This window comes from Scardinius erythrophthalmus (genome assembly GCF_964197995.2).
Source record: "Scardinius erythrophthalmus genome assembly, chromosome: 24".
NCBI classification, from domain to species: Eukaryota; Metazoa; Chordata; class Actinopteri; order Cypriniformes; family Leuciscidae; genus Scardinius; species Scardinius erythrophthalmus.
Genome location: NC_138244.1, coordinates 11257867 through 11285612, shown reverse-complemented (window position 1 = coordinate 11285612; position 27746 = coordinate 11257867). Strand labels below are relative to the sequence as shown.

At 35.5% G+C, this 27746-nt stretch overlaps 2 protein-coding genes across 2 annotated transcripts; both read left to right on the top strand.

Annotated features, from left to right (window-relative positions):
• Window positions 1-453: 453 nt before the first annotated feature.
• Window positions 454-27746, top strand: LOC308685110 (uncharacterized protein). Its single transcript, XM_081356646.1, has 10 exons — window positions 454-691; window positions 16615-16764; window positions 16885-17002; window positions 17115-17235; window positions 18111-18336; window positions 23544-23667; window positions 23782-23917; window positions 26632-26727; window positions 26921-27025; window positions 27487-27746. The coding sequence occupies exons 2-10, from the start codon at window positions 16701-16703 to the stop codon at window positions 27613-27615; spliced, it is 1119 nt and encodes a 372-aa protein (XP_081212772.1). The 5' UTR covers window positions 454-691; window positions 16615-16700; the 3' UTR covers window positions 27616-27746.
• Window positions 6257-8237, top strand: LOC308685112 (monocyte chemotactic protein 1B-like). The gene is made up of 3 exons (XM_081356648.1): window positions 6257-7059; window positions 7180-7294; window positions 7720-8237. Exons 1-3 carry the CDS (start codon window positions 6990-6992, stop codon window positions 7829-7831), a joined length of 297 nt encoding a protein of 98 aa, XP_081212774.1. The 5' UTR covers window positions 6257-6989; the 3' UTR covers window positions 7832-8237.

Genomic DNA, 27746 nt, shown 5'->3' with positions numbered 1-27746 from the left:
TGTGAGACTAGCTAGGGCCTTTTCTTTCTTATATGCCAAATGATCTAATTTAGTGGTTTTCAAATGGTAGACTTGTTTTATTAGAGTGGACAAAATCCCACAAAGTCAGGGTACATTCATGCCATGTCAAAAATATGAAAAATATAAGTTAAATTAACAAGTTTGTCTTGAGCATAACTTATGTTTACATATTTCTGACATGTGTGTCAAAGAAAATGTAGCTCTCATCACTTCAAGCTGTCGTCATCACTTTCCTCTCGACCAATGTAGATGATGATGATGTTTTTTTATTTATTTCATTAACATTAATGACATATTAGGCTGCTGTCACTTTAAGAATAAACTGGCACAGCTGCTTATCACAAATATACTTACACATCGCAGGACGCACAATATTCATTTTAACACTGCATGTTTGTGTTGGCTGAGGCGTCAGAGTAGTGCATTTCCTCTCTCAGTGATCTTTTTTTGTACGTTTTCCTGTTTCGCTCTTGTAATATTTTCCTCTTTCTGGTCTTTACAGTGCACGGCACGCACTGAAATAAGAAATCAAAATAGAATTCCACACGTTTAAAGGAACAAAAACTAACATTTATGTTGGTCTGAAGGCTCTGCAAATCTGATGAAACTGAAATCAATTCTGAATGAGTAAAGTAACATGTGACTCATTACAAAGGCCTACAACAACCTGGTAAGCTAATCATAATAAAATTTCTGTACTTGTTTAGTATTGTCTTACAATCAAAATTCTTGGCTTGTTGCCACACAAAGTATCTACTGTAGTTTAATTTACATTTAATCATTTAGCAGACGCTTTTATCCAAAGCGACTTATAAATGAGGAGAACAAGAAGCCATCAAACCAACAATAGGGCAACAATGTAAGTGCTGTGACAAGTCCCAGTACAGGCACAGATAGGCACAGTATACGTAGCGAGTTTTTAATATATATATTTTTTTAATAAATATAATAGTAAGTGTTATATTAATGGGTCAAGTGTTGATGAATAAGATGCGTCTTTAGTCGTTTCTTGAAAATGGAGACTACCAGTGCAAATTGATGAAGAGAGGTGTGACGTGTGCTCTCTTTGGCTCGGTAATGACCACTGCCGCATTCTGGATCAGTTGCAGAGGTTTGACAGTACATGCTGGAAAGCCTGCCAAGAGAGCATTACATTTGTCCAGTCTGGATAGAACAAGAGCTTGGACAAGGAGTCGTGTAGCATGCTGTGATAGGAAGGGCCTGATCCTCTTAATGCCGTATAAGGCAAATCTGCAGGATCAGGCAGTTCTAGCAATGCGAAGCAATGTGAAGTTTAACTGATCATCAATCACAACTCCAAGGTTCCTGGCTGTCCTAGAAGCAGCTATGGTTGATGAGCCAAGCTAAATGGAGATGTTGTGTTGGCCGAGACCACAAGCAGTTCTGTCTTTGCGGAAATGTCTGTCAGGCAGGTCGAGATGCGAGCAGCAACCGCTGGATCATCAGGCTGGAATGAGAGGTAGAATTGTGTGTCATCAGCGTAGGAGTGATAGGAAAAGCCATGTTTCACAATAACAGATCCAAGTGATGACATTTAGATGGAGAAGCGAAGTGGTCTAAGCACTACCCTGGTGGGAAAACTTCAAGTGTGTTAATGATTAGTTCACTTGAAGTGTTCTATTTTGAAACAACTAATTTTGTACTAAGTATATTTTAGTTGTAATTAAATTGTAGTAAAGCATAACTTTAAGTGTATTTAGTGTACTAAATTGGAACAACTTCAAGTATACACCTGTGTAGGGACTAATTTTGATTAGTGATATTAAAGTGTACTTTATTTCTGTTACAAGTACACTACAAATGTCTTCGAAACATACAAGTTATATACCATAAGTGTATTTATATATTTATTTTTGGAGTTTTTGCATTTAATTAGGATAGGATAGTAGCTAGACAGGAAGTGAGGTTGGGGGACGGGATCAGGAAAGGTCCACGAGCTGGGACTCGAACTCGGGTCTCCCGAAGCACAGCGGCGCACTTGCCCACGAGACCATAAGCCTGTATTACAAATTGCACACTTTGTCTTCAATAATGCACATTAATAGACAAATAATACTTAGCTATACTTTGGACAGAATACTATTGTATACTATAATGTATTTTGAAAGTATACTTTCAATGCATTGTTACAATGATCATTTCCAGAACACAGTTAAAATATACCTAAAATATATATACAATAAAGTGCAAATAAATACACTTTTATAAAATAAAACAGAATTTTCACTTCAAGTATATTTTTCTAAAATATATTTTTTGAAAATATACTAAAGTACAATTATTTGAAAGTATGTTAAAAGTTGTATTGTGAAGATAGGTAAAGGCATGATGTTAATATACTTTTAATATATTTAAAGATTGAGCCCTTAGGTACCTAACCCCTCCACAACTTGCCAGTCTCAGAGCTTCAATAACCGAGAGCAGGGCAGTCTCAGTTGTGGAGTTAGTTATTTTAAATGCTAGCGATTGTGTATTTGTGAATCCAATATTAGTAGGTAGGCTATTTGACAGCATCTGTAACTTCTCATTTTACTAAAATAGAGATATTTAGGTTAAATTATGTAATGTAAATTATCTAATATGTCATAGATACATAGTATTTTAATCTCCTAAATATTTAGGAGTGAGTGGTTCACTTCCAAAATCCTTAACTAAACTAGCTGACCAAAGTGCTGAACAATACACAGGATACAGAACAAGGACATAACCACACATTCATGACAAAAGCTCACAATGAATTAAAAGCTAAGAAAAAAAGTAGGTTTTAAGGGAGGATTTAAAAACAGTTAGAGATTGAGCCGCTCTGATGTAAACCGGAAGGCTGTTCCACAGCCTAGGGTCAGCAATCGCAAAGGCTCTGTCTCCTCTATTCTTCAATCGTGATCTGGGGACAGACAAAAGTCTCTGATCACCAGACCTCAGGTTTCGTGTGGGATTGTGTGGACAGAGAAGCTGTTCCCCTTTTGTATTAATGAGAACATATATTTGTATACATCAGCATAAATATAATGTTGAATAATAATGTGTTGCAACATAATATGATAAACGTATTGGAATGTTGGAATGTTATTGTAACATTCTGCTTTAACTATTTGTTTTCTGTATATTTTCTTATTTAACCTATTTTAATGCTGTCTCAGCTAAAGAAACCTTTTCTAGGTTTGCTAATGCAGTACTATATCAAATCCAGTACGATAAAAATAGAGATTCCTTTTTTAAAAAGCCCCTTTAAAAAGATCCCCTGCATTTTGTAACACAAATTTACCATTAAGTTATTAACAGGGTTCCTTTCAAACTTAAAATAAACAATGGGATACCTTTGTTACATTAAATAGTCTAAAAAAAAAGTCCACTGGGAATTGTTGGGATAGAATGAGTAATGGATGCTAAAAAGTTTCCCCTTTGTAAAAAATTCTTTAAAATCAAATGGACTATTACATTAGCTGATAGTTCTGCAGAATAAAGCACTGATTTGTGAATCATCAGGAATGTACCTTAACATACATTTGAGTATTGAGCTCTATAAGTGGCTTTAAAACAATCCCCATGATAGAAATAAACAAAAAACTTACTGAAGCATCTGAATGTTTCATTATGACAATGTAAATGTGTAAATATAGTGAGTCAGAGAATGATAGGACATTATAACTCATCAACATCTGTTAATCAACTATTCAACAGGTGTGTGAGAGATTTGGTGGATGCTGAACAATTTATTTTAATTGTTGGCAATTATTTTTAATAAACAAGTATTTCTCAAGATTGCTTGGTCTTTTCTAACAGATGAGGGGGTGTTTGAATCATAGTTAAAACTGTCCACGTGTGTCTACATGCGAAAATGTCAGAAGTTCACACTATTAAAGTGACTGATGACATTTGTCATTAGCACCCATTTTGAAAGAGGAAGTGATACTTGATGGGGCATTTAGGGCCTTATCAACGTGGCGCCAACTGGGTTTTAGCCAACTAGAGTATTTTTCATTTAGAATCGAAATGAGATGCTGTTAAATAAATCAAAAGTATTTATGCTACCAGTAACAATAATACAAAAATATGGTTAATAAAAATAATAATAACTACTATTATTATTTTGGCTCCAGCATTCCCTTATGACTACAGGATACACTGTAAACCCTAATAAGTTGAGACTACTCAAATTATTTGAGGAAAGTGGTTGCGTAAGTTTGAGTAATGGGTAAATTTAACCTCAATTCATTGAGTTGACCTACTGTAATGTGGTCTTCTCATTGAATTAACTTAAATGTTTAAGTAAAGATAACTTAAAAGGCAAATGGACTAAACTCAAACTTGCCAGTTTATATTTTGTTGTTTAAATTTTATTGAATAAATTATAAATCATTAAATGAAGTTTTGTTTTTCACATCAACAGCTTTATTAGGGTTACATTACATATCTTAACTTCTATAATGTGTACAGTCTGAACATCGTATATTAACATTTAATCAGTAAAAAATACTTGCAGTAATTAAATCAATTGATTAAAAATTTCTAATGCTAATTGTCAATCGTATTTGACGGTAGTGGCCATGACTGAAATTACTGTTTTTATGCAGCGTCAGTGCCTCTGCATCAGCAAATTCATGATTAACAAAAATATAATTCAGGCACGACCAATCATATTAAACAGAGACATAGCGAATAATTTAAACAACTTGAAATTTTGAGTTCATAACACTTAAAATCTCAATCTGAAAGATTTTTGCTGCCAAATGAGTACATTAAACACATCTGTTTAATTTTTGATGTCAAAACTTGCTAATGTTAAGTTGCGATAACTTGATTTCTTTATTACAGTTTTTCTCAATTGCTAAAACACAATTTTTGAAACCTTGCTCCATTTTCTGAAAACATTAAACACAAAACCTCATCTTCAAGCACTATTCACAAAACCTCTGACTCCTCTCGCAAAATGAAACTTTCGCCTCAAAACAGTTTTACCTGTGTTTAAAGTCAAACACTGCTCTCAAATCAGACAAAGTGATCAAAATGATAAAGACTATCAAGCAGTCAGTAAACAATACACCAAAAAATAAAAAACACACTGTTCAAAACATATAGTTCTCAGGGAGAAGTCAATTTTTCATATTTCAACAAATTTCATATATTTCCGTCATTGTCTTTTGATGAACGAAAACGTTCTATCATAGTAGCTCAAAATATATCAGAAATTACTACTCTGCTTTGCTCTTTGCAATTTTTTTTGTTCCTCCTCCTCCTTGTACCCCTATTTTTACCCTGCATCTCACAAACTTGTCCTTTGTCTCTGTGATACAGTAATTCTTGTTCTTTGTTGATATGAACCTGCAACCAGTCAAAATCTATTGAGCAGTCAGTACTGTAACAAATGGCACTGTTAACAATGTTCATGCCATACAATTTGTTCATTGTACAGTATAAAGCCTACAATGCACTGTATTACAGACTACAATACTAAAAGGGACAAAATTCAAAGGAGTAAACATGTGATCAATGTGCTTCTTCTTGTCTTTGGGCTGAGTCAGGCCAGGCCAGAGCACTTCGTCAACATCACAAGCAATATTATCCCTCCTCCCCCTCTTCCTCTTTCTTGCCCCCCTCCTCTTCCTCCTCGTCACCCACCTCGCATACGCACTCATCCCCGTCCTCTCACGTTGTTTCTTCTATCCATTCTCAGACTTTCTCCTTGCCACCTTCAACAACCTGTTTGCTCTCTGAACTGACTTATATTGGTTGTGTCACATCTTTTGAAACAGGTTAAATCAGTTTTGAGTGGTTGTGTTCAATCAATGATTAGTTCTCTATTTGTATTTGACTGTTGCCTCTTGTATTTACCAGTATGAATGACATGTGCATTAGAGTGCAGAATGTGTTTTGAGAATGAGAATGTGTTTAGAGTTTTGCTGAAAAGTCTAAGTGAGATCTGCAAATTGTGTTTTACCATGTGAAATGGTTTAAGGTATTGACAACAGACTGCACAATAAGCTAAATGAGTTCAGGCAACTGAGAACTTTGTTCAGCCAGTGGGTTTTAGTGTTTTAGCAATTGAGAAAAACTGTAATGAAAACATTGGGGTTTACAGTGTAGTTGAAGATGTTTACATAATAATAATTATTATTATTAATATTATACGGAATCATGATGATGGAAAAAATATGAGATGGGAGAAAAAAATAAATCCCAATACTTTTGTGTTCCCCCAAGAAACTTTGCTTTGCTCACAAAAAAAGCTCTTTTGCAAGAGAATGCAAAAGCACTGACATAATTTTTCCTCCAATCTAGATTTTTTTTCAACGGCATGTTCCTTTAGGGCCTATAAATAACAATAATATTTTAAAATTTGACTTGGGAGATATATTTCACCCAAAAATGAAAAGTCCATCCATATGGGGCACGTCTCATTGGCCCTCAAGCCAAATTGTTATATTTAACTAAACTATTATCATTCTCATGTGTTTTTCTGTTTAAAATCCACACTATTTGGCAAAGATAACAAATGTGTCCTCCTTTGCAATTCCATATGCATTCTTCAAAATTCATGTTGCATCTATTTTCCTTCTAGAATAATGGAACATTGTGTTCAGTACTCCATTTTTTATTTATTTTTTGGTCAAGCCACTGAGGCGAAAGAGGAAGTGAAAGGTTAGCTGTTAGGGCTGTCCCTCAAAGCGAGACAGCATTGTTTAGCCAAATGTCTAAATATGACTTGTGACGGACATAATCACGTGTGATTCTGATACGACAACAGATTCTGCTGTACTTTCATACTGTGTGGGTGGAATTTCAAAATCAAAATCCCCCTCCTCAAAATCCACCCATGAAGGGATCTCCCCATCACAGAACAAGTGTATAAATGCTGACGGCATGAGCCATACAGCATCAAGTCCAGCTTGAAGAGCTTCAACAGACACTTTGTTCACCCAGCGATCTAGTTAAACAGAACAGCCAGAATGACTACTTCTCGCTTCGTCATCTTCTCCGCAGTGGCGGTGCTTCTGTGCGCAGTTAGCCTCAGTGAAGGTATGGAGACCTAGTTGTATATTGTATTACATTCTAGTTGTATATTGAACTTTTTATAAAAAATTTAAACAAAATGTACAATTTTATATTAAAGATTTGTACAAATTTTCTTCAATCTAGGAATGCGTGTTTCACCACAAAGATGCTGTTTCTCCTTCACGGACCGTCCTCTGCCAACCAAAGCAGTGGTCGATTACACCATGACAAGCCAGCAGTGCCCTAAAGAAGCCGTACTGTAAGTGTAACAACAATATATCAGTGTTTATATGTGGAGGACCTCAGTGTGAAAAAATATTATTATTATATGAAGAGTTCAGATGCAAAAGCCTCTAAGTGCCATCTGGAATTTTCTTCTAGAATGATAATTTTTATCAAGCTCGTATATTTAAGTTCAGTAATTTCACTTAAATGACAATTAATAGGTCATTTTCATTGCTATTTAAGTGAAATTACTGAACTTAAATCTACAAGCTTGATAAAAATGATCATTCAAGAAGAAAATTTCAGATGGCACTTAGAGGCTTTTGCATCTGAACTCTTCATATATTAATATTAGTATTGTGTTTATTATATTTGTAATTATGTTTAAGTAGATTTGAACTAGTTTGACCAGCAGAGCAAGTTCCTGTGTGTTTGATGGTATTGAAATTCTCTTTACAGGTTCAAGACTGTGAAGGGCCGTCAGGTGTGTGCCAAACCCAGTGACTCATGGGTACAGAAGCAGATCGAGACCATTGACCGCATGCGCATCGGGAGCCAGGGCACCTTGTAATCATGTTGACCTGCGTCTTTCAACTTCTGGACTTCTGTTTTGGAAGCAGGACAAGTGTGGAGTCTGAGCAAAACTGAGAAAAGAAAAAAGAAAAAATGCTAATATTGTACTCACCGACAAATGTATTGTCACTAACTGATCAGCATATTGAAGCTATGGGGTTAAACAATCCAGAATGTACTCGTCTGTCATTTGTTTTATTTCTAATGAGAGTGTTTTGTGCTGAAACTAAAGTATTGCAGATGATTAGTCTATAGCTCAAAGGATAGACATTTATAGAAGAAAATTAAATGAGTTTGAATATTTTTTTATTGTGTCATTAGAAAGAAAAATGTAATGATTATCTCTCTTTATGTAAGTTTTTGCTAACCTAACCTCCTCATAATAAAGATTTTCTGGATCTCGATTTGACTTTTCACACTTTTTTATTGTCATGATACACGCAGTTCACACTTACATAGGTTGTCAAGTTTCGAGATTAATGTACATTCTGTACAAACTAATTACTATTCATATTTGCATATTTGAGCAACCTACTGTATTTTATTCGATCTATGGAAATTTGGCAACATAAATCTACTTTGTTGCCTTACAGGTCCAGTAAGCAATTTTATATGGAAAAGTTTATTATTTTCCTTACTTCGCAACCACTAAAAAAGTATAAATGTGTATAGTGTTAATGTAATCAGGATGTATTCACCATGTTGTCATTAACAGTTGACCTACCAGCGTCATTTATGTGGCTTCACTGCCATTCATGAATCCTCTCCAGTGGCCTCATGGGATAGTAAAGTGTCCAATATGTAGGCTACACTTCAGAATCTCACCGGAAATCGTAGATCATCCGGGTACTTTAGCCTACTCTTTTATAAGTACTGTGAATTCGGACATACTTCTTTAGTCACATACTGTTTTTCACCTATAGGGAAGTATGTGATTTCGGATGCAACCAATGAGTCGCAGGCAGGTCCAGATATTAAGCATGTAAATATCTCACGGTCATCTGTAAGGCAGATCGCGTCTTTGATCATACACTGTGTGATTGTCACTCACGTGAACAAGTACCGATTCGCCTCCGATTTTAGGAATTTGTCGGCGATTTCCACAAAATTTCGGCGAGTGAAAATCAGGGCTAAAATCGTGCAATGTACTTGGCATATGGCCTGATCACACCAAGTATGATAACTATAAATGTAACTATAACAATTAGCGTAGGTTATGTCCACACACCTACACATGATAACCTTCTGTTTACAACACTCACTGCAGTTTTGTTGTCTGTCGCTTTAAAAGCTTGGGCGTCTTTAAAGCAGTATGGATTCATGTTGGCTCACAGTGTTTTTATCATTCATCAGCTGGAAAAAATAAAATCGTTCTGAAAGTGATTACAACGATATCGTTCCTCTGTGTCACTATTGTTATAGTTTTGATGTGGACTCTGCTAATCTCATAGAGTTGGAACGATTATTAAAACGTAATATAGGCCTATCATTATCATTATAGTTATCAACACTGGTTTGACAGGACCTAAACACTGCTATTAAAGGGATAGTTTACCCAAAAATGAAAATTAGCCCATGATTTACTCACCCTGAAGCCACCCTAGGTGTATATGACATTCTTCTTTCAGACGAATACAATCAGAGTTTTATATATAAAAAAAAATGTCCTGGCTCTTCCAAGCTTTATAATGGGAGTGAATGGCTGTATGACTTTGGAAGCGCATCTATTCATGATTAAAGTGCTAGATGCGGATCATTAAGTTGTGCAAATTCAAGTGTTACTCTTGTGGCGTAAATAGATGCGTACGGCTGTCTGCCGGAAGCTAGTTATTTTAATCGCTAACTTGCTATTTTTCTTACACAAACGCATTGCTTCACTTCAGAAGACCTTTATTAATCCGTGTCGAGCACTTTAATCATGAATAGATTCGCTTTAATGGACTTCCAAAGTCAAACGGCCATTCACTCCCATTATCAAGCTTGTAAGAGCCAGGACGTTTTTAAATATAACCCCGATTGTATTCGTCTGACAGAAGAATGTCATATACACCTAGGATGGCTTCAGGGTGAGTAAATCATGGACTAATTTTCATTTTGGGTGAACTATCCCTTTAACACCTTATGAAACATACAGGAAAAATAAAACAAAAGACAAAAATAGACTTGTCACTGTTTGATGTTTTTCTATGCTTCCATTAGACGCTGAAAATAAACAGCATGTGAAGAGCATGAAGATGAGGCAAGCACAGTTTACATCATAATTGATTTCACTACTGCTAAACAACTCGTCATTCTAGCACGAGATACAAAGTGTACAGTACCACTAATACCGTTGCTTTGTTCATGTCTACACCCGATGGAAAGTTTGACTCTGACGTACAGTGAGTGATCATTTTCAACCACACTGGTTTGTGGTCATGTATTTCACTGTTGAACTTGAGAAGGTTTACCTTCAAATATAACCAGTCTTGGTTCTCCTTTCTCCCTGCAAACAAACGTCATGTTGGTACTAGGAAGTGGCACTGTCTATTTTAGATCCAGATACTGTGTGTGTGTAGCTGTATGATTTGACCATGTAGAGGCAGAAGCCAGAACTTTAAAACTATGTAGGATTAAGCCTCGGGAGGAACAACAGAGGGCACTGACTGGCTGATTTTGATGGCTTAGTCATAATCATACTGTGTATTCCCCTCTCAACAATATAGGCAACAATATTATTTGGCCTTAAGCGTTTTCAAACTTTTTCTGGCCATGGACCCTGAGATTTCAAGTCTGGTCACTAATATATCATGTATGTACATACTTTACATGCATACCTACTTTATCGTTTACATTGCAAAGTCATTATAAAATCAATACAGAGGTACAGAGTCATAAAGGCTACTGTACTTGTACATTTCATTTTAATTTATGAACTAAAAATGTAGTTCAGAGTCAAACTATAGTTTGCTAACAGTTAGCCGTCGTAAACTCTTTTGTCAGACTATGAGTTGAGCTTCATGAAATGCTGAAAGTTTTAAACAGTTTGTATGCAAATAAAATACCTTCACAATGGAGTGGATTTCCGCCTCTTTAAAAAATGGAAGTAAGATAAATGTGTCTGGAGAGATACGCATTGTTTTGGGAAGTACAGTGGGTGAGAGATACAGTTGCTTTCATACTGGCAGATCCTAAATAAGAGGAGTTCTCGGCTGACATCTGGTGGTGGATTTTGATTTATTTTTATTTTTGGATGTTGTTACAATATGATTTTGATTTTTAAATCTCTCATTGAGATTTATGGGAATTATCTAAATATGACTAAAACCACTGAAGGCAAATATAAATATGAAAATGCTGTAAATGCTGTAAATCATTAAACGAAGAACAACATGAGCATGGTAAGCTTTTGATAGACAGTAGCCTACAGCACCTGGTAGTGTTCTGCAGTCATCTACTGCCACCTACTGATAAAAGTTCTCAGTCTGATGGGCTTTCATTGGGATGAGATAGTAGAAGGGTGCTAGGCTACAGATAGATAATGCCATACCAAACATTTGTGTGCAATGCTTCTGTTCGGTCATTGTTACAAAATTCCAGTTTGTAATGAATGTACAAGTAGAGGAACACATATGGTCTTGTGGACCCTGAAGGACCCTGCAGATGTCTGGATTGATCTTCAGAAAGGTCCAGACACTTATCATTTTAGTTTGATCTAAAATAAAATTGTCTAGTGAATGTAGTGAAAGTTAACAAGTGAAAGAAAAGCTGCACTTTTCCTGACTTTACATTTGTAGATTTTATTTCAGCAGATTAACTGGCTGAATAATTCTAGCTTCTCCATTAGAGTAAGAAAAGCAACTATAAAAAAGAAGAAGTGGTTGTGTTCTTTAGAGCATGAGTTTTGGTAAAAATTCAGATATGATCATGAAGATTTATGACATGTAGACCCGGCTTCACACAGACAGGATTTATATTAAGTCGCTTTGGATGAATGCATCTGCAAAATGAATAAATGTAATGCAAATTAAGCCAGGATTATGCTTTTTAGTTCAGTTAGTGAATTTAAGTGGCTTTTTTAAATGTGCCTTAGAAAAAAAAAACATTAGTGGTGAGCATCTTGAGATAAAACAATGTCACTGATATATTTTAAGATCTGTTAGTGTAATTGCTTTCAGTTAAAACGGCTCAAACGTGTATTTAAGCTTGAATCCTGGTCTTTGAAATCGGTGGCAGCATGACAGGACTGGAGAAGTGAAGAAGCCGTGTGTTGATTTCCTGAAGCGCATTTTCTATTAATCTAAAAGAAAAGTAATTTTCGTCTTCTCGCATGAGCGACAAAGCAGAAAAGGAATGTGGTAAAGGAACAGTAAACACTAAAAAAAAGGGGAAAAAAATCTACAAACTAATAGGCTACTTGGAAAGGGATTTACAAGAATGAATTTTGGAGAAAAGTACAGGCCTATATCGTACCCTAGGCCTATCTCAATGTGCTCAGACGTTTTTATAACACATAACACATAGCCTATTACTCATCAGTCATAGGCTATAGGCCTATGCACACAAATATGTAGGCTACACAATTGTGTAAATTGTTCATGGCTCAGTTAACAGAAGTAACGGGATTATTTTCTCAATACAGTGTGGAGTTGTGAAATTCTGACTGTGTAGTGACTTTTGTGTGGACAATACAAAGGGTAGTTTATTTTGGCATGTTCATATCGGATGAAAGCTGGGAGATCTGCGCTTCCCAGCAAACATTGGTCCGACGGCAACGTCGTGTCCCTGGCCAAAAATAGTCGCGGTATGACGGCATAAATCGGTAAAAATATGTAACACAGAACATTTCCTAAAAATGCATTCAGATACATGTGTGCATGTCTACAGTTATCTGAGGTTGCATGTATAATTGTTATTTTGACTTTTAGCTACGTGTAGTTCAATATATACCATGTTGTGTTTCGGGTGAGAGAGGACGTCACCATGGCGACGTCTTTTACACGTGCATTTATAGTCCATCATGACCCTCTATGAAATCAATTGTGATAAAGCTGTGCTTAATCCTTGCGTGGTTAATACTGCAATAATTAATTACATTTTTTATTAAATTAAAGTTTTAATAAGTTTTGTGAATACGTCCACTGACGTCCTTTACACGTCTATAGTATCGGGTGAGAGGACGTCACCTGGCGACGTCTTTTACACGTGCATTTATAGTCCATCATGACCCTCCATCATGGAATCCTTGTGAAATATGCAAAAGCTGTGCTTAATCCTTGCATGGTTAATACTGCAAAAATTAATTTAATTGCCCAAGTAGTTTTTAAGAGGTGTGAAGACGTCCACTGACGTCCTTTACACGTCAAGGCTGTGAATACACGTCCACTGACGTCCTTTACACATCTAGTCAAGCAAGACAGAAAAAAAAAACCCCAGGAATTATCTTTATGAAATACACGAATTGTATACAAAGTAAATATATTTACTTTATCTTGTTTAAATAAATTATAATCTCACAGTTCCCAGTGTGGTTAAGTGAATGCAAAGCCTCTGCATTTTAGTCATTATTTCAACCTGATACGTTGTGTTTTTTTTTTTTGTTTTTTTTTTTATGGAATGTATGCATGTAAAACAGAAATATATCTGGTCACCATTTATGTCTGAGTTGGATGTAATTGCCAAAACTGTGCTGCCAAGATGTAACAAAAGATCTCCCGACATTACCAAATCCCGCGATAGGTTAGATTATCTCACGAGATGTTAACGCGTTTTCCCCATAGACTCAGTCACTCCGGAACACTGAAGTTTGAACAACCACGAAGAGAGGAGGAATTGAGGCCCATATTATTAAAAATCTACTGTTGGGTACGTACATTTTGTATTATTAGATTCACGTGCTAGAGTTTTACTTGTTTGACATGAATGAACCGAAAGAAATGATGCCCACATTGTCAACTGAAATTGGCTAACGTTAACTGAGTTTGGCTAAAATTAGCTAGTAGGCTAAAAGTTGCTTTGAACTTATACAACGGTACCATAGTATAAAGTATGTTTAATGATACAGTCAAAGTTATTACTGTAAATTATTAATGTAGCCTTTTGAGAGTTTCTTTCAGAAAGTAAATTATCTGAAGTAGAATGAAATGTTTAGCTGGATTTGAACATGTATGTTTTCAGTAACTGCTTTAAAAATATTTTGTAATTTTAGAATTGCTAAACATGTCTATTCAGGGGACATCACAGCCCACCTGTCTTTATCAGAAATGTCCTGTTCACTTTCTCACTGTTACACACCTAGTTAAGGGTCTTTCTCAAGGGCACCACAGTGGTATTGAAGAGGCAGGGGAGAAATGCTGTTTTGAATTTAGCTGAAGACCATACAAATATTTTGAAAATAAGTGCATGTCATTTACCTCAAATTTTTAATTTTCATTTATTTTAAAAAGAAATATATTCTCTTCCCTTAGATGCTGTGAAGAGGTGGAGCCCACATGCTACAGACACTGAAATTGATGCAGCAATGGCAGAACACCTGAAACACGCTCCAGGAAGAGCTGGGGGTGGTGGATACAAAAATGAGCCAAACAATGTGTTTAAGGGATAGTTCACCCAAAAATGAAAATTGTCATCATTTACTCAACCTCATGTTTCAAACCTGTATACCTTTCTATGCTAAACACAAAGATGTTTAGAAGAATGTTTGTAACCAAGCAGATGTCGCTTCCCATTAATAATATTTTTTTCTCCAACAATGGTAGTCAGTGGATGCTCTATTTGCTTGGTTACAAACATTCTTCAAAATATCTTCTTTTGTGTTCAGCAGAAGAAAGAAACTCATACAGGTTTGGAATTTGGTGAGTAAATTACATAACTTTCATTTTTGGGTGAACTATCTTTATATAATAATTCAGTATTTTGCAATTGGTATTTTAGTTTGGTTAACAAATCGAGAGCTTAGAATTATAAGGTTCTATCTCCGTTTATTGTAGTTTATTGAGCATCAAAGTTTTTAAACTCGGTTTATGTTTTGTGAGATGGAACCTTTTATTTTATTAATAACTACTAACAATTTTTTTTTTTTTTTTTTTTACAAAAATAACACCACACAGGCATTAATAAACACCTAATGGATCAGATTGTCAAAAACTCAATTTCAACCAAAAGTGGAGATAGAACCTTATAATTCTAAGCTCACGAAATGTTAAACATTGAAAAAAAATAAAGAGAAATTTTGGCTGTTCAATATCAATAAAATGTTGTGCTTAATCAGAACATGCTTCTTTTTTGCTTATGTTTACAAATAGAGTGTTATTGTTTTTGATGTCCACGTGATTAAAACATTTATTGACGTTCAGGTCTGACTGGACCAATTTTGGACCTTTTTAGAACCTTTGTCAAGATGTGTAGGCTAAACCTCAAGACTTGATTGTCTTTCACGATGTTACACAATAGGTGTGTGATTATTTTATATGCAGGCTTATATATACACTTAAATTATGCAGCAACACATTTAAACACATATGACGACGCATTTAGACGTCCAGGGACGCGCAGAAGAGACGTGGAATTCACGGCCAGAAGAGACGTGGAATTCACGGCCAGAAATGACGTCGGTTCAACTTCCATTTTGGAACTATTTTTCAACCATGACGGGACGTCTCGGACGGACGTCTTTTCAACGGTCATTAAACGTCCAAATGTTTGCTGGGTTGCTTCCTCATACCATCAGACTAGCGGTGACGAATAGGACACGATTTCTGCTTCATTTCTCCTCCTCTTAAAGGTGAAATATGGGTATTTTAGAATAAAAACACGTTTTAAATTGAATTATACTTTGACTAGGCTATTGCAATGGATTGTGAATATTAACCGTGGCGTTGGTGAGATTGGAGGATCCATCTGTTTAGTTTTTTGAGGTAGGCCCAGGCTAATGTTCGAGTTTTCTAAAATGACAAAAGTGATTCTTGCTCCATCGATTTTAAATAGCATTATGTAGCTAATTCTGGTGACATAGCCTAATGTTGCCTGTATTTGTTCATGCTAAAATTATGTAAGGGTTACATGATTATTAAAACGGAAACTGTGACCGTGATTTAGTGAACTTTAGTGTTCAAAGTGCGTTCGTTACTCAATCAGTCAATAATTTATCCTTGCCCATCATTATTATTTTGTATTATTTTGTATTTTATTTTTATTCCTGTGCCCTCGTAGTCCCATGAGGAAAACATGGAAATTATCCAACATATTTAATAAATGTAACGATTAAAAACAAGTTGCATTGTTTTGTATTTTTCATATTGTTTCCCTTTCATTTTCAATGGTGGTCATTTTTGATCGCGAACAATAGTGTGACACTTTTTTTTGTTGCGACCATTTAGCCTTTGCAAAGACACATCGTTACTCCATTTGGCACACTTGCTTATCACATGATAAACCAGAACAACATGCATAGATTATGAATCTTTTGTAAATCCACTCTTATAGGGGAAATTTGTGAATTATTTATAACAGAGTATAACAAGTGATAAAATGTGATTATTTTATGTATAGCATAAATTAATAAAATAGAATTAATAGAATATAATTAATTATCCTAAATTGGACTGTTATGGAAAAAGGGACGCTGAGATAAGTTAAGATTGTTAAATATTTTATTTGTGCTTTTGAGAAGTAACAGAAACCAACTGAATGTTGTAAATAAACACCATCTGAGGAGGTGTGACAGTGCAGATGTGTCCTGCTTCTTCATTTTTCCCTTGTTTCGAGGTAAATTCTCATCTGTTTCTTCGGCCTTCTGAACAGGACCTGCAATATCAGCTCTGAAATCTTCAAACTCAAGAAAACTTATCTTTCATTCATTGCATCATTGTGAACAAACATCTTGAAGAATGAGAAGCCTGATGTTTCTGCTGGTCCTGGTTCTCTTCTGCTCTGTGCCGATGACTTCAAGCGGTGAGGACTCTTTGATTTTTAATTAAGATAAAATTAATTGTTTCAGATGATTTTTTTTTTTTTTTTTTTGCGTGAGCATGGTATATATTTGTGATAGCCCTATTTGTCTCCATATTTCAGCTCCCCAACCAGTTAATGTGGAAAAGTGTTGTTTTCTGTTCAGTAATGTGAAGTTTCCTGTGAAACTGGTGACGTCTTACTACTGGACCAGCAGCAAGTGTCCCAGTCGAGCCATTGTGTGAGTATCATCTTAAACATTATTTCATTTTCAAACTGAAAAGTCAAGCTGAATGAGACACTCCATTAAAAAAACTTTGATCTAAATCTTGTTCTGTCCTTTTCCCCCTCAGGTTTCAGACATTAGCAGGTAGAGAGTTCTGTGTAGATCCAGAGGCCACCTGGGTGAACGGCCTTGTTGATAAAGTGGACAACAGAACAACATCTGCTACATCTGCTAATACAACAACAACAGTATGATTTACCATAGTTTACCATGATTTACCATAGTTTACCTTGATTTACCATGTTCCAGTATGATTTACCATGATTCTAGCGTGATTTACCATAGTTTTCCATGATATACCACATTCTAGTATGATTTACTATGATTCTAATGGATATACCCATTTAAGTAAAAGTGGCTCCGCCCACAGCGTACGTTTTGGCGCCCCTTAGCAACTGTAAATCGAAATTTCTATTTTTTTTTCAATAATTATTGATATTCAGAAAACATTTCTGCTCTAGTTTGGTTCCGATCAGGCGCCACAAAACTTAGGACTAGTTTGCAATATAACATTATAACATATAATATAACATTTTATCTCGTCAACAGCTCCAGCTCTTCCATTTTCTGAAAGGTGTTGTTTAATTTCTAATTCCACTTAACAATTTGGTAACACTTTATTTTACAGTGCCCTTGTTTCAGATATCCAGTTAAATGTACTAACAATGGTAAATTATGCATGATTACACGCAGCTAACCTTAAACCAAACCTTAACCCTAGCCCTAATTTTATAGTAATTACATGTTGTTAATTAATAAAACTTAGTACTTGAATGTATAGTTACACTGTAACAAGGACACCTTAAAATAAAGTATAACCCATAATGTTTTAACCTGTATATTATGGCAACACTTTAAACAAACATTTCAAATGTGATTTTTTTCCCCTCAGGGTTGCAACCCCTAAAATCCAATTTTGTGTGAAACTAGATAAAGGGATAAAGTGAAAAGTGTGAGCGTAGTCACTGAAAATGCAACATATAGCCACAATTATGTTGTTTATACTTCTAAAACACTCTAATTTTTTTTACTAAACGTGTTTGTTCCATCTCCGCATTAACAGGAGTGGAGTGCCAACAGAAGCAACGCAACCCTCTTGCCCCCCCACACCAGCCCTCCTTCACTGCGCCCTACACCGCTCCCAAATACCATCCCGACATCTCACTCCACCAATCTCCAGCCCACCTCAACATATCAATCCTCCGAATCCATGATCACCCCAGCAGCGCTTCCTCCCATCCTGCCAAAAAGAGATGCACAACCCAAACCTCCACCTATCCACTACAGGTGTAAGTTTGATTTTGAAATTGGTGGGGACATCCCCAGAAGCTGAGGATTCAGGAAATGATGAATAGGATAGTGTATTAAAGGAACCGTATGTAAGATTGTGGCCAAAACTGGTACTGCAATCACTTTCAAATTACTGTAGAGCGGTGTATCCCCTCCCCCTCCCCCCTGACTCGAAGTTGCCAGCTTGGCTGCAGGATCCAGCAGGAACGTAGGCTGCTACAAGGAGCTTCCAATGGCAAGTGACGAGTCCAACACAGTAAGTTTTTTTTCTAATGTTAGCAATGACGACTCGCCGTTTTTTATTTCCCAAACAATTCCTTACCTTTTCAATTCGATAACCCACCTCCTCAATATGCGCTAACGTAACGTTACTTTGCACGAACATGCATAACTTTGTTCGACTGTCATGAATATTTGAAATGTCCATTTACATTAAGTACAAGTTAGCCAAACATAGATGAATCTTACCTGTCCAGGAGAAAATTAGCAACGTTGGCATCTGTCTTCAAATTCTTCTCTGTTTTCTCCATCTTTCAAAGGCATCTCCTATACAAATCCTTGTTTTATTTCGGACTTTGTCACAACGTTTTTCTGATTCATAACCAGGTCTTTTAGGTTTCGTAACGTTAGACATTTTTTATCCGACACGTTTGTAGCTGCAGCTGTGGTAACTAGAGCAGAGCTGGCAACCCGGATGCCGAAACACTACTGACTTCGTGATTGGTAGATAGGTGGAGGGTGGAGCATCAGACCAAAACACAACATGACAACATCAACATCAGTTGAGGGCTGCAACTTCACTTTTAAATGACAATATCCTGGCCGGACTACTGTTGTCAGTGATATTTAAAATGAACATGATTTCTTAATGTCTAGTGAAATATCAGGGCCATTTTATGATTAATTGAAATACATTTCTTACATATGGTTCCTTTAAGGCATAGTCTATATTGACTTTATGTTAATAATATGTTATGTTAATTAACAATATCTTAATTAATGAATCCTCATGCAGTTGAGTCCACAGGCTAAATTCGCTTCCTCAAAATACATTTAAATATAATGTCATGAAATAGTTTCTGTGTCACCTAGCTACAACCTACATAAACACTCCCGATAAATGATTTATTATTAAAGCGGCTGGTTTGCAAATCACTATAATTTCAACAGAAGAAAGAAGTTAGGAAAATTCTTAGTTTTTCTGAATTGCTAAAACACTAAACCCCATTCTCTGAACCAAATTCTCAATAGCCTAAACCAATTTGTCGAATAAATCACTCTTTCTGTAAAACATTAAAGGCACAATATATAACTTTTTTGCTTTAAAAATAGCAAAAATCACTATATCTATGTTATATTTTTTTTTTAGTTGTGTACTTACATTATCCCGACTGTTTCCAAAAACTTTCAAACCAGGAGAAATTTGTAATTTAATTCGAAGACACGGACCGTTTCTTTATTTCCGTTTTGTCGCCGTCAATGGCGTCATATCCGCGTTGTCCCTGGTTTCCGCTCGTATTGCCATAGCAACCAGAGCCCTCTGATAGTAACCAAGGCGACAGACGTGGACCACTGTGTAGTTCGCAATGTCTATTTGCACGCTGTTGTTGTTTCATTCAAACATTATGGACCATGGCAAGCAGACTTTGGATAAAAAAGGAGAACTAAAACGAGAATCAATATCAGCGCGGTGTTTTCGAGATGCCGAGAGCTCCCATAGACAGTATATAAACGAGAGCTCCACGTCCGAGACTTCGACCGCTCCTACGTGTACTTTATTAAACAGGTGAGCACATTTACATAAAACTAATCAATGTTATATAGTTCAACAATGATAAAATGTTATAATATGATCTGTATGTTATTCTAATGTTGATCTAGCTTACTGCTAGTCTCATACAGACAAACTAACACATAAATTTCAACACATTTAAATGCAGTTTAGTGTGATAGTGTAATGTTAGACCAAGTGAAACAGCGCTGCGTTACCTCGCAAGTTTAATTTGTCTAATAAACTGACCTGTGAGTTGTAATTCTGCACTTGCGTGTAGTTCGATAGAATGAAATGTCCATATTCCTTTTATATCCGCGGGACTCGCGTCGCGTGTGGAGCTGATAGCTGTCTCTTAGCAATCCCGACCTGCTTCATATCACAGTCATGATTGTATTGTACAACATTGATGTATTTACTCATCCATAAACATTATTAGATCGGTCGGCTTGACGTTGACGACAAGATCCATAATTCTTAGCAAATGTTGCGTCATCAAACTACGCCTTTGTTATTGTAAAGAGTTTAGCGACCCCTAGCGGAGAAAAATTCCATACTGTACGTTTAAACAAGTTCAGGTAGGTAAAACACTGTTTGCAAATGTCATGCACTCTTTTTTTCAAAACTTTCCACTTTCCACTCACTAAAACACATTTCACACTGTGATGCACTTTTGTATCAAAATACTAAACACAGGCAGGTAATTGTCATCGTTTACACACATATCAAAATTGTTCACACTTCTTTCTATGTGACCAAACCAACTGTACATAATATCCCAAAATTGACTCAAAAAGTTGCACTTAATGTTGATAACAATAATGGATGGAAACAATATAAGAGGAAGAGGACGAAGAGTATGTGTGGAGAATGTTATCAAGGCTGGATCTGGTTTTAGGGGTTTTCCCTTTGCCTGCAGAGATGACATTGCCTGTGATATGAATAGTCATCTGGCCGGACCAACATGAAGACATGATGCTGAAGGAGAATAAATCTCTCTCACTGACCTTGATTCTGCAGTTGCACAACTCTTCTGAATTTACTGTAACAAGAAGTTGGGTTACTGTATTTTCAAATAATGCAATTGCTGAAAATTACTATTACATTACTACTATTACTTTTTTACATAATTTGAAAATTACTTCGTTACAATATACTTTTTTTTTGTAACTGCATGCTTTGGATTCTGTCTTCTCCATTTTTTGATGTAGTGTCTAACGAATGATCTGTAGACCCTTACGAAAAAGAAGTATACTTCAAGTTCATTTTATAAAGTAAACTTAAGCAGGGTTCTCAAGTTTTACCAAAAGCTTGGAGTGAGATCACATGCGGTTAGGGGAGGAGCCCTAATGGAGCCCCGCCCCCATATGTCCCCCCCCCCCGAATTTTACCCATTGTTCATAATTAACCAGCCCAAATTGAAATTATAACAATTGGTAAATCTGATAAATGACAGAGCAATTCATCACATCAAATATACTCTTTAATGTTATATTTCAAAATTACAAATAAGTTATACAAAAATTACAAAAATATAACAAATTGCTCCAAACAGTTTGGAAAAACAAATCTTTTTGCATTTTGAATGTGTCTAGTCAAAATGGTATAATTATTTATTGTGTGGTGCATGGGACATTGTGAACAAATTACATATTAGAGTATTATTAAGGTGTGTGTGTGTGTGTGTGTGTGTGTGTGTGTGTGTGTGTGTGTGTGTGTGTGTGTGTGTGTGTGTGTGTGTGTGTGTACACAAGAGAGTACACACTCCAGCTTATGAAATGTGTTTTGTGTTTGAAAAATACAAATGCAATGGCAATGAATAATGTATGTTTTGACAGGATATAAAATATTACCCAGAGCACTCTGCTTTAATACATGTAGCCTTAATGTAACTAGAAAGACTATTAATACAGTATAATATATAATTTAAAATAAAATAAACTAAACAAATTTAAATGTATTTAAAATAAAAATGAAGAAATACATCTTCATTCCTTCCCATACCCACTAACATTCCCTTAGTTTAAGAAAACGTAAGCTAGCCAAACTGAGCCAAAGCTTCTGGCCTGGTTGCAGAGTAGTTTTGAGGAGTTTTTGACTGCATCAATAATAATGTAAACGATGGGCTATATATTAAATGTTCTGGTCCTGGGGACCCACAACTCTGCACATTTTATATGTCTCCTTTATCTGACACACCCAGTTCAGTTCAGAGCTCTTTCCTAACGAGATGATGATCTGAATCAGGTGTGTTAAATGAGGGAGATATACAAACTGTGCAGAGCTGTGGGTCCCCAGGACCAGGATTGAGAACCACTGCTTTAAGTGAACATAACATTATACTTATAGTTTACTATTTATATATTATTATTGCACTTGCAGTATACTTCTATGTTCAAATGTAGATATAATTTTTTTATACTTGAAACATACCTTTAACTGTACGTTAATTTTAAAAACATTTTATTAGCTTCATGCATTCTTTTTTATCAACACTTTAATGTCGGTAAGTTTTATAAAGAAAGGCAACAATTTAAACAAAAAAGATGAGAAAATATTTTTGTTTGTCAAAGACTACGCCTTGATCAGATTCAGAATGATGATCAAAACACAGGTGCAGTAGATCGAGTCCAACGCTTCACAATCGCTTTCTCTTCATGGGTTACGCATTTGGTAATATTAAGCAGTTTTGATTTACACGCTGTTTACAGTAATGTTTGATGATCACGTTATTTACATTTGAGTGAGCAATCTTCTATCACTTGTTTCAGCTTCATCTCCTGTGTTTTGATCCGGAGATTCTGTACTAGAAGATGTGTCATATAGCGCCCCCTACCGTATAACAGTGAAAACATGGATAGCTGGAAAAGTAGAATTTGAGTAAATTCCTATGTACACTTTCAGTGGACTAGCCTACACAAAAATTCAGATACGCAGGATTTTAATCAATATTGTCACTCAATGTAAGTTTCATAATACTATGAAAAACTATGTTAAAAAGTAAACAAATAGGCTACTCGATCAAAAGAGTCAACACAACTACAAGCCAAGTATACTTTGAATACTTAATTATACTTGACAGTATTTCTCGATCAAAAGATTGAGTCAAATATACTTGGCCTTTTCTCTCAGTATAAGTCAAGTATAAGTGTAATTTTAAGTATATTTCTGAGAAGTACAAAAAGTATTTTTTGAGAAGTATATAAAATGTAGATGGAAAGTATACTTTCTTATTTTTTGTTTAAAAGAAGTAGAACACTTCCTGGTTCTCTTCTGCTCTGTGCCGAAGACTTCAAGCGGTGAGGACTCTTTGAATGATAATTAAGATCAAATTAATTGTTTTCAGATTTTTTATGGAAGGTTTAGTTTGATTTGTTGCATTAGGTGATGGGAATGTATAGATTTGTGATAGGCCTATTTGTCTTCATATTTCAGCGACCAGTGCAATTGAAGCGGCACAATCAAAGTGCTGTGGAGAGTTGAGTAATGTGAAGATTCCTGTGAAACTGGTGAAGTCTTACTTCTGGACCAGCAGCAACTGTGCCAAACGAGCCATTGTGTGAGTGTCATCTTAAACATTATTTCATTTTCAAACTGCAAAGTCAATCTGAATGAGACGCTCCATTAAAAAACTTTGATCTAAATCTTGTTTTGTCCTTTTTTCCCCCCTCAGGTTTCAGACATTAGCAGGTAGAGAGATCTGTGTAGATCCAGAGACCACCTGGGTGAACCACCATGTTGATAAAGTGGACAAGAGAAGAACATCTGCTGCATCTGCTAATACAACAACTACACCAATAACAACAACAGTATGATTTACCGTAGTTTACCATGATTTACCATGTTCCAGTATGATTTACCATGATTCTAGCATGATTTCCCTTATGAAAAAGAAGTATACTTCAAGTTAATTTTATGAAGTATACTTAAGTAATGTTCAAGTATATTTTTAAGTATACTTTATGTAGCAAGTATAATTATATCAATGTGTACTTGTAAATTTGTAAGTGTACTATTTCAATACTGCTAGGGACTAAATTGGCCCACTTTTAGAATATAAAAGTATACGTTTAAGTGTACTATAAGTGTAACAGTAGTAAACTTTAAGTACACAGCTAGGTTTCTCATTTGTAATGCATCTGTACTACAAGTGAACTTATAAGTATACTAGTAGTTTACTATTTTAATACAAGTAGTATTTTTTTTAGTTTATGAAAGTAGCCTACACACTGAAGTGTACTCTCAGTAAACTACTAGTTTAGTTTAAGTTTTAGTTTAGTTTTATTTAAGTGAACATACCATTATACTTTTAGTTTACTATTTATATATTATTTTAGCACTTGCAGTATACTACTATGTTCATATGTAGATATTTTTTATACTTGAAAAATACCTTTAACTGTACCTTAGTTTTAAAAACATTTTATTTGCTTCATGCATCCTTTTTTATCAACACTTGAATGTCGGGAAGTTTGATAAAGGCAATATTTTAAACAAAAAAGTTTAGAAAATCAAATCTTTGTCAAAGACTACGCCTTGATCAGAATCAGAATGATGATCAAAACACAGGTGCAGTAGATCGAGTCCAACACCCCCAAAGCTTCACAGTCGCTTTCTCTTCATGGGTTACGCTTCATTTCATTTTGTAATATTAAGCAGTTTTGATTTAATGTTTGATGATCACGTTATTTTACATTTGAGTGAGCAATCTTCTATCACTTGTTTCAGCTTCTTCTTCTCCTGTGTTTTGATCTGGAGATTCTGTAGAAGTTGTGTCATAGCGCCCCCTACCTTATAACAGTGAAAACATGGATAGCTGGAAAATTCAGTCAGTGGTGGAGAAAGAGTAAAGTAGAATTAAAGTAAATTCCTATGTGCACTACCAGTGGACTAGCCTAAAAATTCTAATATTTCAGATATACGCAGAATTAGAAACATATCTGTTTTATATTAATATTGTAATAAATATTTTCAAACAATGTAAGTTTCATAAGACTGTATATACAGAGGGCATAGAAGTCGTTAGCTCCAACTATTAGCCGATTTCTTAAAAAATTCTTACAGACCTCTAGGGCCATGAGTCGAACATGCCCAACGAGTTTCATTCCGATCGGCCTCCGGTAAGCTTGTCTAAGAGGTGATCAAACTTCATTGGCCGATGGCGGCCATGTTTTTTGAGATCTTACAAATGTGTACCAAGTTTGGTGAAAATATCTCATTCATTTCATTCATGAGTTATAGCCATTTTAGTAAGAGTAGCTCTTACTGGTTTGGTTCCGATCGAGCAAAAAACAAAATCCAAAAATACCCGAAGATTTTCCCAGGGTGACGAGCAAATCCGAGGCATGCATTTTGTCTGCCTTGAGCCGAGGATTCCAACGATATAAGACACTTGAGCCTAACGGTTCAGGAGTTATGAGCCATTTCTTACTTTTGAGCGCTGTAGCGCCCCCGACAGGCCATTCGGGGCGTGCCTTGGTGACGTTGTAGGTGGTGTGAGTAGTAGTACTACCAGCCCTCAAAGTTTCAAGTCTCTACGACTTACGGTTCGGTCTGCCCGATCAGCTTTAGATGGAGAATGCTGCATTATGGGAAAATTAACAATAACAATACGGTTTCAGAGCAATGTGCTTGAACCCCTAATAAATGCTTCTTGATCAGCAAATCAGCGACAGTGGAACTATCAATGCTAATAAAGAGCAAACCACTACTGTTGACAGAGAGATCATGAAAACCAAATTTCTTTTTGATAATGACATTTAAACGACAAGACATAATCAAATGATCAGCACACATACTGAATCTGTACATGTAAAAAAAGCATTTTTGAATGTTTTTCTTTTCTTACTCCATAAAATCATGCTCTGATTCTAAGTTTGCTTTACTTTTTTATTCATCAATTCTTTGAAGACTAAAGTAATGATGCCGAAATTTCAGCTTTGATCAAATGAATAAATTACATTTTATAATATATTCAAATAGAAAAGTTATTTTAAATTGTAAAAATATTTCACAGTAATAATGTTTTTGCTGTATTTTGGATCAAATAAATGCAGCCTTTATGACCAGAAGAGACCTGTTCAAAAACATTTGAACAGGTCTCATTGCTCTGTGGAACATATTTTGAAAAATTATGTCAATTATGTTTTTTTGTACATAAAACAATGTGTTCAATTATGTTTTTTGTAAGTCATGGGCACAAAAAATTGGTTCAACTGGTTCCCAGTGTTCTTCAGAATATCTTCTTTTGTGTTCCGCAGAAAAAAATAAGTCACTTAACGAGTAATATAATAACGGGAGAAATATAATGAACATTATACTCCACCCACTGGAACAGTTTTTCACCGGAACTGAAAATTTCACGACACCCCAAAGTGAAACTCCGCCTATTCATTCGGCCCCTTTGATGTGATCACATGGAATTACAATGACGACTGATGTCATGCGATTTTGGCAGCATAAATGGTGGATCAGAATCAATCTGTGAGACAGACTGCCTGATAATACAGTTTATTTCATCTAGGCTTTGACCAACATGACATTGACTTCTGCAATGTTAGAATCTCCATGGAGCCCAGTGGACATCGTCAATCAAGACGTGAAGAACATCTGCATAAAGGTAGGAGACAGAAAATCACTCATGTGGTAAATGCAGTTTTTGTTACATTATTATTTGTAATTCGGCTTTACTTTTCACTTAAAGTCAATTCTTTTATATGTGTTTTCTGATTCTAAACTAATAAATTCAGTCATTTTAAAAATAATATTAATAATAATGTAGATTAACATAAAATGTTTGTCTCATTTTTCAGATGAGGAAAGATGTACAGAAGATGGCTGGAATCACATTTACACTTTATGTTCCTTTAAGATTTTCTTCTCAGATTGTGCTAGAAGGAACAAACTATTTGTTCAAGGTAAATGCAACTCGATCTCAAGGCAATTGATAAGAATTTTACGAGGTGGCCTACGACCTCACTCATACGAATTCCTACAATATTTGATAAATCGTACATATTTACAAGTTGACATACCCCTGAACCCCACCCCTAAACCTTCCCATCACGTGGGTTTAGACAAATCGTGTGAGGTCGTAAAAATTCGTATGAATTAGCCACCTTTTAGTCACTCGTACGAATTTGTACGAACTGGTTAGGCCTTATGGATTTTGAATTTGTGAATTTGTAACAGCTATCCCTTAGACTTTTTTTTCAATGATACATAAATAAGGGACTACCAAAACCAATTACGCTTATGAATTATGAGTGTATTATACAAAGTTATACAAAAATGCTTAACTCTACAATCTCTCTCTCTCTCTCTCTCTCTCTCTCTCTCTCTCTCTCTCTCTCTCTCTCTCTCTCTCTCTCTCTCTCAGGTGGAAGTCGGAAAAAATGAATGCGTTCATGTGTTTATATCTGCAAATCGCTCCACCGACCAAGTGATACTGCTTGTGCTCAGAATTCAGTTCCCTAAAACCTTCACTGACCCTCTGATCCCTTTTTAAAATTGTCTAACTGCATACAGAAAATAGTCTGTCTGATCTAATAACAGACACAAAATGAGCTGCCATACTGTATAGAGGAACAATTGAAAACTGTTTCATTCCTCAAAATTAAACTCAATATTCAAACCCTG

Bases quoted from the DNA above. Each gene is read 5' to 3' on its own strand.
- LOC308685112 (XM_081356648.1), top strand. From the start codon at position 6,990: ATGACTACTTCTCGCTTCGTCATCTTCTCCGCAGTGGCGGTGCTTCTG. The intron at 7,060-7,179 runs GTATGGAGACCT...TCTTCAATCTAG, and splicing joins CGCAGTTAGCCTCAGTGAAG to GAATGCGTGTTTCACCACAA. The intron at 7,295-7,719 runs GTAAGTGTAACA...TTCTCTTTACAG, and splicing joins TGCCCTAAAGAAGCCGTACT to GTTCAAGACTGTGAAGGGCC.
- LOC308685110 (XM_081356646.1), top strand. From the start codon at position 16,701: ATGAGAAGCCTGATGTTTCTGCTGGTCCTGGTTCTCTTCTGCTCTGTG. The intron at 17,003-17,114 runs GTGAGTATCATC...TTTCCCCCTCAG, and splicing joins TGTCCCAGTCGAGCCATTGT to GTTTCAGACATTAGCAGGTA. The intron at 26,728-26,920 runs GTAGGAGACAGA...CTCATTTTTCAG, and splicing joins TGAAGAACATCTGCATAAAG to ATGAGGAAAGATGTACAGAA.